Source organism: Papio anubis, chromosome 3 (assembly GCF_008728515.1).
Source record: "Papio anubis isolate 15944 chromosome 3, Panubis1.0, whole genome shotgun sequence".
NCBI classification, from domain to species: domain Eukaryota; kingdom Metazoa; phylum Chordata; class Mammalia; order Primates; family Cercopithecidae; genus Papio; species Papio anubis.
The window spans coordinates 20,919,136-20,936,553 of NC_044978.1; the positions used below are offsets into that span (position 1 = coordinate 20,919,136).

General features: G+C 40.8%; 1 protein-coding gene and 1 non-coding gene across 13 annotated transcripts in view; one reads left to right on the plus strand and one right to left on the minus strand.

The window, feature by feature from the left end:
- The window catches only part of PALLD (palladin, cytoskeletal associated protein), a 431,565-nt gene that overhangs the window by 235,001 nt on the left and 179,146 nt on the right, over nt 1-17,418 (minus strand). For all 12 annotated transcript variants that reach the window (XM_009207837.4, XM_031663997.1, XM_009207835.4 and 9 more), the window contains 5 exons: nt 10,979-11,045; nt 9,281-9,386; nt 6,748-6,822; nt 1,576-1,717; nt 1,030-1,053 (listed from right to left, as the gene is read on the minus strand). In XM_009207837.4, coding sequence (XP_009206101.1) covers nt 1,030-1,053; nt 1,576-1,717; nt 6,748-6,822; nt 9,281-9,386; nt 10,979-10,986 — 355 coding nt within the window. In that variant the 5' untranslated portion in view covers nt 10,987-11,045. The remainder of the gene's footprint in view (nt 1-1,029; nt 1,054-1,575; nt 1,718-6,747; nt 6,823-9,280; nt 9,387-10,978; nt 11,046-17,418) is intronic.
- LOC116274249 lies at nt 5,595-5,703 on the plus strand. The gene has a single exon (XR_004182885.1). It is a non-coding gene; the product is annotated as a U6 spliceosomal RNA (small nuclear RNA).

Genomic DNA, 17,418 nt, shown 5'->3' on the forward strand with positions numbered 1-17,418 from the left:
AGATCAATTCCAGTTGTTCCCTAAGGATGCTACTCAGCCTCCCTCAAGCTTTGGATCCTAACAGGGTCAAACTCTGCTTTTAAAGATCCAGTACACAGACGTGAGAGGTTCAGGGACTGACTGCAGTAATCTGACCTGCAGTGGCCCACAGAGAACTTTCCAGTTCCCCCAAGAAGAGTCAGAGCAAGGTCATGGCTCCTAAGACACATGTGGCAAGATCCGCGCGACACTGAAGCAGAGGAACAAACAGGAGAAACAGGAAAATGACTTGTTTTTCTACCCTTTGTTCAGAAATAAGTGAAACTGTGACTCTGCTGATGGGAAAAATACAAAAGTAAATAATCTTGCGGAGGACATACGATGTAGTACCTAGACAAAAATTTGTTTCCTTTACAAACACTGTTTCAGTCCACGAGGAACCATAAACATGCAATATATCTGAGGCAGGGAACAGCTGGATCACATAGCACTGTGATCTGGTCAAACGACCTGATAATTAAGAGTGATCTGGGGGCAAGATGACTTTCTTTATGCTTGCAGAATAGTAAAAGTTTATGGTTCAGAGCACATAAATGAGAAATGCCTGGGGGTCCATTTTGCTTACCTCTTTGAGCTGCTCTCATTTGAGACACATTTCTAAGCTGGGGTTGTTAGTGGGTTCTGATCAGTACAAACATGCAGTAGATTGTCCTTCTCTACTGGAATTTTAGGAGGATGTTTTTTCATCATCAGCTTAGTTTGCTTTCTGAGCCTAAAAGACTGTATTTTAAAAAGCCTGAAGTCACTGAGCTTGACCTTCTTGTCTGAATGGAACTTAATGTTTTGCTAATAAAGACACTGATGTAAAATGCAGTGTACAGACTCCATGATAAAGAAGATATTGTCTTTAAGGGGGTTTCACATTTCCAGGGAACCACAAAAACATTGTTTTGCTTACGGCTTTAAGATAGAAACAAAGAACTATTGAGACCCAAAAGATACATTATCCGCTCTCTCTCCCACCAAAAAAACCCCTAAAAATATTCTTACCAGGTTCAGCTGTAGATCTAGGTTCTGTTAGCCGCATGAAAAAAATAAATTAGAACAAAGTATTAGAATGGGATTCCATTAATAAAAAAAACCTACTTCTTCCTTTCCATTACCTTATCTAGGACATGACTGAAGAAATGTTACAATCAAACTCCATCATACAAAAGATATAAAGTGATAGATCAGTTTATATTTCTATAAAACATAGAAACTCAAATTCCTGTATCAACTTACACTAGGACATTTTTCCAACTGCAGTTCATAGATGGGCTCTAGGAGCCTTGTGAACCTCCTAAAATTATTGATGCAAATTTGAGTCCAAATGTATACATGCATTTTTTAAGAAGAAAGAATATGTCCCTTTCATTAGAGTTTCAAGGGGGTCACAGTTTCCATTACTGGATTTCAACACACTGTAGATTATCTAATCTTGCCACTCTTTGAAAATAGAGATCAATTCATCTCAATGACTTAGCCCTTCTTGGTCTTCTTGAAGCTGGAGAGAATAAAATGGTCAGACTTCAGGACATGGGCACTTCTCCTTACTTTTCTGTAGAATTCGGAAATCTGGAGAGTCTTGGATTTCACTCCCTTGCCGAAACCACTGGACCTGCAGAGGGGGTGCCCCTCGGACCCGGCACTCCAGAACCACCACCTGGCCTTCCGCCACAGCTGTGTTTTGAAGTTCCTGAAATTCAAGGAAAATGTACCCCATCAGACTTTGGTGCATTTTTAAGCAATTTCACAACACAGAAGAAAAATTCCAAATCCTAGACAAAACAGATACAAACACAAAATGCAAAACTTGCATCATAAAATAATTAGTACTGACTCAGGTAAGGATAAACACCTTTGAACCCACTGATTATCAGCTTTTCACCCTCTCCAAGTCATAAAATGAGTAAAGTTTACCAAAGTCCTGCACAGCTTTCTGGGCTGTCTGCGAATTTGCACTGACTGCTCTGTATTTATGGAATTTGATGGTAACCACTGTTAACTTTCTTTATCTACATTTAAGAGGAAGCGGGTGGAATGTGAATTTCTTGAAACAATCACACACTAAATAAAAGTAGATTCTTATGAAAACCAGACAAGAAGAGAAAAAAGACATGCATTTGTTTTCACATGCCTCAGCCTTTTCATGTACCACCTCTGCCCGACTAGTTTCCGATGTTGAGTTTATTAAGCTAAGGGGTTTCTGTATTTTCTCATTTTGAGATTCTGAGTAAAGTAATGAAACATGCTGCACTTCTTCCTTATTGACTTTCATTTCCTCCTTCTTGGCTCCTGCCTTTGTTGTCCCTCACCGCACTCCAACTCCAGACCAATAAATCTTTACAATCCAACAGATTAGAAATTAATTTGGCTTTACAGATACAAAGAGGTAAAGCTTTTATACTTGTTCTTAAATATCAGGACATTAATATTTCCCTCACATATATCTTCTCTGTACCCTTCTTCTCCAGAATTAACTAGCAATAAGGGCCCTTTAAACTTTCTTACTATTTAAACTTCTGACTATAGAATATTGGATCTAGGCCAGGCGTGGTGGCTCACACCTGTAATTCTAGCTCTTTGGGAGGCCGAGGCGGGTGGATCACCTAAGGTCAGGAGTTCGAGACCAGCCTGACCAACATGGTAAAACCATGTCTCTACTAAAAATACAAAAATCAGCTGGGTGTGGTGGCAGGCACCTGTAATCCCAGCTACTGGGGGAGGCTGAGACAGGAGAATCACTTGAACTCAGGAGGCAGAGGTTGCAGTGAGCCAAGATCACACCACTGCACTTCAGCCTGGGTGACAGAGCAAGACTCCATCTCAAAAAAAGAATATTGGATCAAATGTGGGGTGTAGGACTCTCAAAATAACTCAAACATAATTTACCCATATATAGACTAAAAGCAAACAAATTCACATTAGGAAGTGTGAATTTTTTTGTTTGTTTGTTTGTATGCATGTGTGCTAAAATTATCTGATGGGACAACAAATGATGTTCTGGGAAAACCAATTCTGTCACCAATGTCCTGCAGTAAGTGTGCTAAAACCCTGAGGAAATTCTAAAAGCCTATGACGTTGGCAGAAGAACTATAAAAGTCTAATGTGAAGTCTGAGAAGACATTTGATAAACATTTTGGTAGTTAACTAGAATGTCTTTAAGTGAAAAGGTTTAGATGATCAACTATTTCTGACTTCATTCTTTCTTCCTTCTTATATTTAAATGGAGAAAATCTCTGGTTTTAAATAGTATTTTTGTTTCTTTGTGACCGGGTCCATAGAATAGCTAATTTATTAGATCAAAACAGGGTAAATGTCACTTATGGGGTCCAGCTTCTATGGGTTAACCTATTAAATGTCTCTAGGCTTGTCCAGGAAGCTGTTCAGGATAGACTACAAATGGCACTGAAATATTTTTCATGCTTCAGCTTTGAGGCACCAAAAGAGACTTTGATTTATTCCTAAGATTATACATTTTTTTTTTTCAGTGTCAGAAAGTCAGAGATGTAGGAAATGGGTAGATGTCAAGCAACTTAAGCAGTCAAAGCTCCACAGTTATTCCAGGATTGCCATTTGGATCCTCCTGGAGCTAACATTTTTATCTTGGCAAAAGCCATGGCTAAACATAGTAAGCCATTAGGAGAACCTTCGGGAACATAACAAGGAGTCCCAAAGAAGACTGAGTGCCAGCCTTTACAGGATGCTCATGGCAACCTGGATCATCTACTTTGTGTAGTATCTTGGAGCCCTGGGGGTTTCAGGATCCATATAAGGGCCCCTCTTGCCATACCATCAAGTCCGCCTGACACTGTGCTTCCTTGGAGGGGTCTATTTGGGGAGAAATGTCACATGTACGTCCATACTACCCACAGTCCTGTGGTCCACAACCCACCAATCTGCCAGGTGGTCTGCAGGCAGGAGCACTGGCTCTGCCTGCGACCAGCTGTGAGACCTAGGACCTACGAATCTTTTCCAGAGTAGCATGAGAAAACAGATGGAGGCAACCCTTGGACTGTGAAAGCCAGCGCACCTGCCATTGATTGTCATCATCATGCCTAAGAGAAAGCCCAGTGAAGGTGCTATGAGTGACAAAGTAAAGGCTAGTTTGATTTACAGAGATCAGCAGGATTATTTTCTAAACCTACCCCTCCAAAACCAGAGACCAGGCCTAAGAAGGACCCTACAAATCAGAGACAGAAGCTGCCTAAAGTGAGAAAGGGAAAAGCAGATGCATCAAGGAAAGGAACAGCCCTGCAGAAGAGAGATGTTCCATGGTCCAGACACAGAAAGTGGAAGGCTGGAGAAGTGGCTCTGAGCTTCCGTGGCTCTGAGCTTCCGTGGCTCTGAGCTTCCGTGGCTCTGAGCTTCCCATGGCTCTGAGCTTCCAGTGAATTGACAGTTTGAGAGTTCTTAAAAATCAACCTATATGAAAAACAGAGTTTTGGTTTACTTCTCTTTAAAGTTGTGCTGTTAGCACAAAGAATGCTTCATGGTTTTCTTTTGGGGAAAGGGGAAAGACCACTAATAGAATGACTATGTTGCAGGAGCTGGACTGCAAGTGAGGAAACAGGATTTTGTACTTAGTATTTGAGAGTTCCTCTTGGTGCCCAGGAGGAATTCCATAACATCTACACATGCCAGACCCATGCGGGAAAGCCCAGTAGTGAAAGAAAGTAAAACTTCGCATCCTTTCTTCCTTCCCTTGTGCCACTAGCATGGACTTTATTTATTTAAACCAAGAGGCGTGTTGGGCCCTGGCACCCCCAAATCAACTGTATCTTGGTTACCAATACATCGGGCAACACACCCTTTTCTGGTGATGACCTTGGGAAGCTGCTTCTGCAAAACTCTTAAACTACATCCTAAATGTGGAGTGTCCACCCCTCTGTAAACATGTTCTGTTCTTAACATCAAAGGAGGACTTCATTGGTTATCAGATTGACATAGTTTTAGGCAGGGTTTTACATGACTTCTTTTCTAGCAGCCTAGCTAGGAGGGTAGTTTCCAAGTCGTTACCACTTGTTAACATTTGTTGCCTGTGCCCAACTGGAAATACTGTAACTGCTTATGAAAAGATATTTTATAAAGCTTGGATTCAACCAACTGAAGGGAAAAAAAATCATTCCTTAAATGGAGATTACAAAAATGCTTTTCTTTTCTGCCTCACAAAAGTTTTATAGATTTGCTTTCACATTTGTCTTTACTAGGAATTGTTTGTTGTGAAAAGTATGAGGTAGGAGTCCAACTGGATACTTTTTCACCTCTGCTGAAGAATCAATTCTTTCTCCAGTGATTTGCAAGTTTCTGTAAGTGTTCAGTATCTCTGTGGCCTCTACTCTGATTTCACATCAATTTCTCTAGCCTCATACCAGGACCATACTGCCCTAATTACTATCCCTTTGAAACGTCTTGCTATCTCATAGGACAAATCCCACTCCTTCCTAACACTACCTTATTTTCCTTCCTCAGGTGTATCCTAGCTATTCTTAGCCATTGTTTTTCCTCCATACAACTTTTCGAATTAGGTTGCTAAATTCTACGTCAAACAAACAATTAAAAACCAGGAACCTGTGCTTGCTTTGGCAGCACATATATACTAAAATTGGGATGATACAGAGAAGCTGAGCATGGCCTCTGCACAAGGATGACACGCAAATTCGTGAAGCGTTCCATATTTTTAAATGTGGCTCATATACACCATGGGATACTATGCAGACATAAAAAAGAATGAGTTCATGTCCTTTGCAGGGACATGGATGAAGCCGGAAACCATCATTCTTAGCAAACTAACACAGGAACAGTAAACCAAACACCGCATGTTCTTACTTATAAGTGGGAGTTGAACAATGAGAACACATGGACACAGGGAGGGGAACATCACACACCTGGGGCTTGTCGGGGGGTGGGGGACAAGGGGAGGGAGAGCATTAGGACAAACACCTAATGCATGCAGGGCTTAAAACCTAGATGACGGGTTGATAGGCGCAGCAAACCACCATGGCACATGTATACCTATGTAACAGACCAGCATGTTCTGCACGTGTATCCCAGAATTTAAAGTAAAAACAAAACAAAACAAAACAAAAATGCCCAGGAAGCTGTTGGAATTGTAGCCAGATTTACATTAAATACAGATTAATCAGGGAGTCATGACTTTATAGTCTGTCGGTCTGCAAGCATGGCACATGTCTCCATTTATTTGGGCCTTTTAAAATGTCTTTTAATAAAGTTTTATAATTTTCTCTAAAAAAAGGGAAGGAAAAAGGAAGAGAAGAAATGCTATATGGAACCATTTCTGACTTGAGAGGCTGACCAATGACACGGATGCCATTCAGCCTGGCAATGCAAATTCTGGACTCGACAAATGGAAAATTAGTCAATTTTTCTGAATTTCGATGAAACTTGCTAGATTTCCCAAGCAATTTCCTACACAGCAGTGTTTTTGTTTTTGTTTTTGTTTTTAATCTTTTTTCTACCTGTCTTGGCTTTCCCACTAGATTTTAGGCTCTATCAGTTTCCTGCTCACATCTCTCAGAACCCATCACAAGATTATAGTCACATGGCAGTTGTTCAACAAATATCTATTTAATCCCAAAGGTAACCATGGTAATCAGCCTACTGATCTGTTCTTTTTAATTTTTAAAGATTGCTACATGAAGCCACATGTAAATGAAATTGAAGGACCAAAGCAAACACAGAGAATGAGACTTCCAGATGTCAGACCTTTGTAAAAACAGGAGGAAAGTAGGCAGTGGTGGCTCCATCAGGTCGGCAGAGATATGAAGTTGGACTGTGAACCTGCAAAAGCGGAGACACATGGATCAAATTCTAAATATATAAATCGCCTAAAAGATGGGCTGAAGAAACCTTTCATTATGGGGATCGCTCCACTTGAATGAAACGAGTGAATGAAAGTGTCGCCATACATCATTTTACTTGTCTACTCTTACAGTACAGATGTTGTTCCACTTCCTCATCTCACATCTGTTACTCTTCTCTGTTCAAAAGGATATTCAAGGTAAAAGTTCCCTGGGTCCTTGGGGATCCATGAGTTTTTAAATGCTATTACCAAATGGATTTCTGTGTGTGGGACTTCCACATGGGTCTTTTTAAAACTTCTTGTAGACATTGTATTTTATTTTTAAATACAGTTTGGATTCAATGCATAAAAGCCATTGGCAATCGGCAGTGGAGGGTAAATTATCAAACATCTACCTATCCTTATTTAACTTGTACTCTTTTTTGATATAGGGATTATGGGAAAGGAGAGAAAAGAAATTTTTTTTTATTGATGTGCAAAAAACAAAGGTGCTAAAATACCTATTGAATGACATTCATCTCTGGAGAAATATTATAAGGATTTCAGAGTAGTGAATGGAAAATATTTCTTTGTGAACTATCACTTATTTTTCAATAATCTGGATTTATTCACGTATGGAAGCTGTTGTTAGCTTCTTAACCCAAGATGATGGTGATCCGGTATCGTGTGTCTAAATATGCCACGGGACATCATGAAGAATTTTGGCAGAGCTGTAGAGATGCTAGGATGGTAATGGAGCTTATTCATTACCCCTGGAAGACTTTACTGGCCTGTGATTCAAGAGGTTTCACTTTTCACTGTCTTTTTATGTCCCAAGAATATGTGAACACTCTTGTAGTATTAATTATAGTATTATATTTTAGTATAATTATATTATACTAAATTAATATAAATAAATATAATTATATTATAGTATAATTAATCATAGTATTAATATTTCCTCTATGCCAGGGACTGTTCCAAGTGTCATATGAAGATAAACTCACTCGATCTTCAGGACAAACTTGTGAGATACACGGTGTTATCATCTTCATTTTACAGATGAAAACACTAGGCTTGAAGGGTTACATTATTTGCTTAAGGTTCCTCTGTTAGGAAGTGGTAGAACTGGGATTCAAACCCAGGCAGTCTGGTTCCAGAGCACTACTTGACGTCACATTGCCTGCAGTAAGAAACTGAAGGAGTTTCTCTGGGCGCTTCATTCTCCCAACTATAAACATGGGGTAAACTACCTTCCATTCCATGTCTTCACAGAATTTAATCCATTTAAAAATACACTCTTTACATTACTATGGCATTTACATATCTAGATGTGTATGTATCTATTTCCTAGGCTTCTGTCTTACATGTAAATATATTCTATCACATTCACCCCATTTGGGAATGGGGTGGGTGACATTTTTTTCCTGTCATGAAATGCCTAGCACAGTACTAAGCACTCAATAAATATTTATCATTATTTAAACATCAAATACCAATAAATGTCCATTGATTTAATCAAATATTTCTATAAATTCCACTCTGGTTAAGGGGTTTAAAGGAAATATGTACTATATATGCTATCTCTGAGTAACTGATACTGGTTGATTCAAGTTTATGGACCCAAATGTCTTCTCTCTACTGTTTGTATTTTCCACGTATCGATAGAACATATTGGCCTCTATAGTGGCTGAAACACCCCTGAGCATTCAATAGGTAAAAAAGGCTGAAGGAGGACATGGTGATACTTGTAAGACATACTCATTACTTAGGAATGAGTTTACATTTCTAGACTGTGGGAGAAAACCTTTCTGTGAGTGCTGTCTTTGAACATACTCATTAAATCATGATTTAGAGACATCCAGATGTAATTTTTTTAACTTTTTTTTAAAGTTCATATTGTTTGTGTTTGCAAAGTAAACTCATTACAATTACTTTCCAGTAGTTTATATTAGTGTTCTTTGAGGGTTATAGCAGTCTTACAATAAAATAAAAGCAAGATCAAAAAGCATGGTGAAGTCAAGGAATTTGAGTTGTTTTTTCTCATTTGTTTAGCTTTTAGGAGTGGGAAAGCTTTTTGTTGGTATGCAGACTTGTCTTTTAATTTGTAATGAGCTAATAAATTTGGCTAAATGAAAGAGCATATACATGTGAGGGAATAATCAAATAGTTACAGCTAAAACAGATACCATTTTATCAGGTTATTAGCTGTTAGAGAAAGAAGTTCCCAATGGAAATGCAAATGTTGACTAATTGGTGGTGTGGCTTTGGTTAAAGGTATTTTTAGTGAACTGAAAGGAGAAACCCTACCTACAATTTTCTTTGCTCCGAATTTTGTGTCTACTCAGAAAATATTTCAAGGGAGTATACTAGTTAGAATCAAAGTCATATTCTTAAAATCCACAAGTTTGCTGATGAGTTCGACCCCTTATGGGCTCTGGCTCAAGGCATACTTACCTGTTGCACAGGGACAGATAATGGTTGAATCACAGCTGTGGTCACCCCTGTCTTTGGAGATGATGATCCTATTGTCAAGGAAACAGAAGTTGTTTTCTTTTGAGCTCTGGAAAATAGGAAGGTGAGTGTTTAGTCAGATTTTTTGTTTTGTTTTGTTTTGCTTTTTTAGCAGAAATAATTCCTTGAAACATTTGAACAGAAAAGCTAGGTTTCTTTTTGCATACTCAATCCACTTCAACTGTAATTGCTTCCACAATGGGAATGCATAACCAACAGCTAGAATAGCTGCAGTCAGTATATGCATGTACCTTATAGAATGTACCTTATAGACATTTAGCAAAATCAATACATGAGTAAAAGAAAAGTAGCTTGATGTAACTGAGACACTGCTGAAGATGCTAACATATTAAACTTGAAAATCCTAAGAGAAAATACTTGGAAAAAAATCCAATCTTTATTAATAAGCAGAGATTTGAAATGTTTAGGGTTAGGGTCCTATATTTAACTCAAAGTTTTGGTTGTCCATTTTAAGTCTAGCAGCTGTTCTTTGTTCTGGTTTCTAATTTTGTTGCGGGTATCTTGGAATTTTTGTGTTCTCTTAGTGCATATAAGTTAGTGAGGTATTCACAGAAGATTAAGAAGAGTTGGTTTCTAGGCCTAGCTTTGCCAAGTAGCTGGCTGTGAAATCTGAAGCAAGCCATGTAACTTCACTAAACTTGAGCTCCTTATCAAAAATCAGGGGTGGTCAAATAATCTTATAAGGTCCTTTTAGCATCACTGATTATTTGATGCTGAATGGATATAATTTTTATGTACATACTAGCAGATAAAAGAAATTTATTAGAACAGACTCAATATTTATGGAGTTTTCCATAATACAAATTTCTGGTAGATTTTATTTTTGCCAAATAATTAAGATATTAACATTTTAATAATTGGTATGTCTTTGTAGGAATAACTAAGTTTTGTGAATTTCAGATACAAGATCTAAATAAAAATAGATTGTATCCAAAGGAAAACCTACTTCTGGCCTAATTAGATATTTTCCAACTTGCATAAATAAACTGGTCCTCACATTTTAGTAATGATTTAACTGATTTTCTCTTAACGTGACTTCTCTTTACATACATTTAGACTAAGTTAGATGGCTGTCTTTGAAACTAACATTGCATACGGTAAAATTCTGGCATATCAATGACGAAATGCAGACTTCAAAGTTCAAATTTACAAGTTAAAAATTGTGTTGGGGCTGGACATGGTGGCTTGTGCCTATAATCCCTCCCAACAGTTCGGGAGACTGAGGCAGGAGGATCGCTTGAGTCCAAGAGTTCCAGATGAGCCTGGACAACATAGTGAGACCCCGTCTCTACCAAAAAATAAAAAAAGATTAGTCAGGTATGGTGGTGTATGCCTATAATCCCAGTTACCTGGGAGGCTAAAGTGGGAGGACCACTTGAGCCTGGGAGGTCAAGGCTTCAGTGAGCCATGTCGCACCACTGTACTTCAACCTGGGTGACAGAGTGAGACCCTGTCTCAAAAAAAAAAAAAAAAAAAAATTGTGTCCCAACCTCAGTATTTGGTCTCTGATTAACATCAGTTGATTTTTTTCTTCAAAGCACAGCAAGCATGGTTTCATACCCCAACCATTCTGTTGCCATTCTTTGTTTCCAGATAATAGATGGAATTGTAGGCACTTACTGTGGCATAGCTCCAGCTTTTGATTTGAAAGCTAAACTTTCACTGTCGGAATCTGTTGAACTGGCACCTGGGAAAGTATTAAAGATAATGGTAAAGTTAAGATATCAGTGTTATCTATAATAATTGCAAAGAATTATATTTCCCTTAAATAAAACAACATACAAAGTCTTTTTGACCGAAACACACAATAAAATAGAGTGATTCAGGCTCAGACCATTTTTTATTTGTACTGTTTCTTCAGAAACTCATTTTAAAAAAGTACTACTATAAATAGCTTTCTTCAAAGCAATATACTTTTAATGGCAGATTTATTATTAGTTTCATTTTTATCACCATGGTCATCACAACCGTACTTTTAAATGGCTATAAACTATGAAATAAAGATGTGTGTGTGTCTGTGTGAAGAACACCCATGCTTTTAAACTGTAACCTTCTCCAGAGATTGCAGGGTAAGGACTGATAATGTCTTTATTACTCATTAATCAGAAGATGCTTTCTGGCTCCTGGGTAAAACTGAATATGACAGCGGTTCTGTTCTTGAATAAGAGGGCCTTTGATTTTGGATCATGCCTTCCCAAATTCATTTGCATTATTACTGTTCTTAAATAAAGGGTCAACTTACTAGATTTTTAGTCAAAAGGTAAACTGCAGTCAGATTTTGATGTTTACATATTTCATGTCAAGAGATTTTAGGCAACAGACTTAAAAAATTGCAATGGTTCGAAGTATATTCTTAATGTTTCCAAGATACATATAACTTGGGTCATTTATATTCTTTTATATAATAATACATGCTTATAGGAAAATAACCATAGAGCACAGAATCGTGCAGCCTAATAGTAAAGATCAGTGGGTACCTTCCTAAATGCCATTCCCAAATACCACATTAAGTCTGATGTGTATTATTCCTGATAAGTCTTTTTTTTTTTTTTTTTGAGACAGAATCTTGCTCTGTCACTCAGGCTGGAGTGCAGTGGCACAATCTTGGCTCACTGCAATCTCTGCCTCCTGGGTTCAAGCGATTCTCCTGCCTTCTGAGTGGCTGGGATTACAGGTATGTGCCACCATGCCCTGCTAATTTTCGTACTTTTTTTTTTAGTAGCGATGGGGTTTCACCATGTTGGCCAGCCTGGTCTCGAACTCCTGACCTCAAGTGATCCGCCCACCTTGGCCTCCCAAAGTGCTGCGATTACAGGTGTGAGCCACCGCACATGGCCCAGATAAGTTTAATACAGCATATCAACATATTTACATTTATGTACATATTTATACAAATGGATTCACATGACATGTTCACTTGGCATTTGGCCACTTTTGCCTATCAGTGGATTTAGAATACATACGTTCACTGTGTTCTCTTGTACAGCTGCCTGGTATTCCTTCCAGTGACTCTACTGTGATATGTTTGCCAGTCTTTTATTGACATTGAAAACAGCCATGTTAAGGTAACTCTGCTGGAATGTTTGCTGTCCCTGCCTACTTATTTCTGTGTCTACCATCCAGTGTAGGCTTTCTTCGCCTGGGGCCTGGACTACCATAAACCATTCTTGTCTTCCCATCTCCTTCTTCTCAAATTCATCGTTGCCCTCCCTGTGTCGGATAGATTTTCCTAGAGCACGCCGTCCCTGTTAAAAATGAGATGACTAGAGTCTCTACTCAGTAACATAAAAAACCCCAAATTTGTCATTTAATGACCCTCATGATTTCCAACTTCATTTTCTGCCTCTATTTGCCAGAACTTTTTGGACTTTCAAGTTATGTAACCCTAATTCAGAGAGCTGAGTCCACCTGCACACCTATGGTGTGCATCCATAAGGGGATATGCAGTGAAGACACACCACACACACACACACACACCACCACACACCACACCCCCCACATCACATGACCTGACACCATCCACTGACCATCTGACCATACTCACCCCACCACACACACACACCCAACCACACCACACCCCCACATCACATCCATACTCACCCCACTCCACACACATACACACACACCCCCACCACACACACACACCCTCAACATCCATACTCACCCCACCACACACACACACACACACCACCACCACCACACACCACACCCCCCCACACCACCACATCCATACTCACCCCGCCACACACACACACACCACCACACACCACACACACCCGACATCCACACTCACCCCACCACACACACACCCCCCACATACCACATCCATACTCACCCCCACCACACACCACACCCCCACATACCACATCCATACTCACCTCACCACACACACACACCCCACCACACCACACATCCATACTCACCCCACCACACACACACCCCACCACACACCACACACCCCCCCACACATCCATACTCACCCCACCACACACACATACACTCCACCACACACACACTCCACACATCACACCCATGATCACCCTACCACACACCACACACACACATACACCCCACACACACATCCATACTCACCCCACCACACACACTCCACACACCACACCCATACTCACCCCACCACACACCACACACCCCACACACATCCATACTCACCCCACCACATACACACCACACACATCCATACTCACCCCACCACACACATACACACCACACACATCCATACTCACCCCACCACACACATACACACCACACACATCCATACTCACCCCACCACACACATCTATACTCACCCCACCCCACACACACACACACCCCACACACATCCATACTCACCCCACCCCACCACACACACACACACACCCCACCACACACTACACATCCCCCATACACATCCATACCCCACCACACACACATACACCCCACCACACACACACCCCACACACTACACCCATACTCACCCATCCACACACACACCACACACACACACCCCCACACACATCCATACTCACCCTACCACCCACACACACCACACACACATCCATACTCACCCCACCACACACACACACACCCCACACACATCCATACTCATCTCACCACACACACACACCGCCCACCATACACACACACCCCACCACACACACTGCAAACACACCACATCCATACTAACCCCACACACCCACACCACACACATGCACCACATAACCACACTCACCACATACCATACCTATGCTACACACACCCACACCACACACACACCATACCCACACCACACACATCACACCCACACACCACACACACCCTGCCACACACATGCACATACACACACCACACGCACACACCTCACCACACATACACACCACACCACACACACACGCCACAACCACACATACACACCACACCACACACACATGCCACAACCACACTCACACTACAGACACCACACACACACCACACACGCACACCATACTCCCCTCACACCATACCCACACCCACCACATACACACTCACACTCTACTACCTACACCTTACTACTACTACACACACATACATTACATACACCCCTGCCCTTGTGAGGACACAGAAGAGAAATAAGTACATGATACGTTGGTGAGTGAAGCAGGAAAATCATCAAGCAGGGGAGGGCATGGGCCGTGATGGACTTCCCGGGGGGTTGCAATTTTAAGGATGGTGGCAAGGAAGGCTCCCCCAGGACCCAGAGAAGGTGGGGACTCTCTCTCCCTGCTTGTTTTCCATGCCTGTCCCTTAGTCATAGTTTTCACTCCCTAGGAAACTCCTATACGTCTTTTCCTGATACGCTATCTTCCGCGGTCCGCCCGGGCACTGTTCTGTGCTCTTTCTCTGAACTCCCAGCGTTCTTGTTTACAGCACTCATGTCACCTAGAATATCATACCTGCTAGAAAATGCTGAGTTCCCTGAGGATGGACGCTGGGTTAGGAAGGGAACTACCGATTTTTGAGTATGTCCTGTGTGCCTGGCGTCTGTGGGGCATTTTACCTCATTTAATCATCATCATAATGAACCTCACTAAGAAGTGAGTTATGTCCAATTTATAGGTAAGGAAACCAAGGAACCAAGAGGTGAAGTAATTGGCAGAAGGTCACACAACTAGAAAGCAGTGGTGACAGGCACTCCTGTGGTTGAGCCTCGTGGTCTGTGACCTTCCCCTCACACCACGTGACCTTCATGAGGTGCGCACATGTGGGTTCCTCAGAGGGCCTAGCTTCATGCCTTGCCCACACACACCTTCCAGGCTTCTGCTGGCATGAAGAAATAGAACTGGGAAGTGGTAAAGCTTGTCTGGGGACGAGGCGCAGATCGTGAAAGAGAGAAGAGCAGCAGGCTGGGGGCAGTAACAGGAGGCAAATCTGGAAACAGGCAGGACCTGGACGCTGGGGCTGACCTGTTTGAACCTAGTCGTGTAGGCACCGCGAGTGGAGACTGGGAAAAGTCAGTGTTCAGGATTAACTGGCGGAGTAGGGACACAAAGGGAGCAAACAACAAACCATCAAAAACAAGTTACGGGCAAGAAGAAAGTTTTCTCTGTGGTGAGGAGGTGCGGGGAGCTGAGAATCCCTGAGGAAAAGCCAGGGAAGGCGATCAGAAGGTCGGGGATAACCACAGAGACCATTTTATTGGAATTATAAAGCATTTAGGAGAAGGGGAGGGGTGGCAAAAATCATATGGAAGTTATCACAGACACTCTCAAGGTAGCCAAAAATTGTAGAGAGTAAACAGTTACTTTTCACCAGATTCAAAATGTTTCAACCATTAAAAAAAAAAAAAATTCCTTCTGATGACCTGTCTTTAGAAACCATTCTTGCTACTTTTTTCCAGCTGATTTTCAAAGGAAGAAGGGGCCAAAAAGGCTGGTGCCCCCTGAAATAAGCATACATTTGCTAACTTTTGCACACCTGTCCAACCCTTGTGAAATCTGAAAGTCACTTTTTGTCTCAGGTGTCAGAGCAGTTCTTGCAAACGGAGGCAGATCAGATCTCCCTCTCTGTGCCAGCCAGTTCCCTGCCTTCCCCTCAGGGCGATTCTCCCTCCTCTCCCACTCTGTTCCCACTTCAGTCATCTGCTTTGCACCTGCTGGTCAGGGGAAAACAAACAAACAAACAAACAAAAAATCTTCCTCCGTATTTATTAACCGTCACTTTCAGTTTTGGATGTAGGCTCCAATCTGAAAGAGTTACATGTTCTAGTCCTTGTAGTTACTATCATCTGTTCACCTAACATTGACCTGCCTAAACCTTAGCTTTTCCTATTCTGCCTCCCACACGGAGTGAAGGAATCACACGCCGACGATCATGACGATCATGCTCCGGGCTTTGGCCAGTGGAAGTGTCACAAAAATGAGTCTCCGTCTTGAATTTAAAAGGTGCTCCCTTTTCATTTTAAAAACTTAGCTGACCGGGTGCGGTGGCTCACGCCTGTAATCCCAGCACTTTGGGAGGCTGAGGCAGGCAGATCACAAGGTCAGGAGATTGAGACCATCCTGGCTAACATGGTGAAACCCCATCTCTACTAAAAATACAAAAAAAATTAGCCAGGTGTGGTGGCAGGCACCTGTAGTCCCAGCTACTCGGGAGGCTGAGACAGGAGAATGACGTGAACCCGGGAGGAGGAGGTTGCAGTGAGCGGAGATCCAGCCATTGCCCTCCAGCCTGGGCGACATAGGGAGACTCTGTCTCAAAAACAAACAAACAAACAAACAAACAAAAGCTACCCAATGTAATACTTTCTGGTGGGAAAAGACCCAGGAAATACATGGAAGCAAAAATGAGAGGAAAAAAATCATTTGGAATACCACCACCTAGAAACTATTGGAATACGTTCTTCCAAAGTTTATCTCTGTGGACACAGACAATGCTATGTATACTGTTCCATTATTGCTTTTTCTCCCACTTAGTTCTTGTAAAATGCCTTTACATGTCAGTAAATAGGACTTCATGATTGTCTAATGGTTGCTTCAAATTCATGTGTATGGATTTACCATAATTTTGTCATTCCAATGTTATTGGATATATCATTTCCATGTTTTTACACCTCCCCAGAGATACGTATAAAATTACAATATATCAAAATGTCCATTTCCTCATACTTATGAAAACGCTATGTTGTAATTATTTTTATTTTTTGTCTATCTGATATCTTCCTCGAAAAAATATATTTCTGAGTAGAAATAAACTAGATGTGAATCAACACATAGCTTCAACTTCAAGAAACAGGATGTCTTCACAGAGGTGGATATCAACCATTAAAAAATACATATTATATATGTAATTAATATATATAAGTAAAATATATAAAATATAAAAATAAAATAAACATAATATGTTTATATATTATATAGATATGTTTTAAATCTCGAACTGACTTTACTGAACTGAGTCATGGAGTTTATCCTTTTATGCATATTTTGCCTTTCAAGATTTGAGGAATAAATACATCCTTTCTCTCATTTCTATTATTTGCTTCTTTTCCTCTCTTTTAAATCAGTTGCTATAATTACCAACACAGC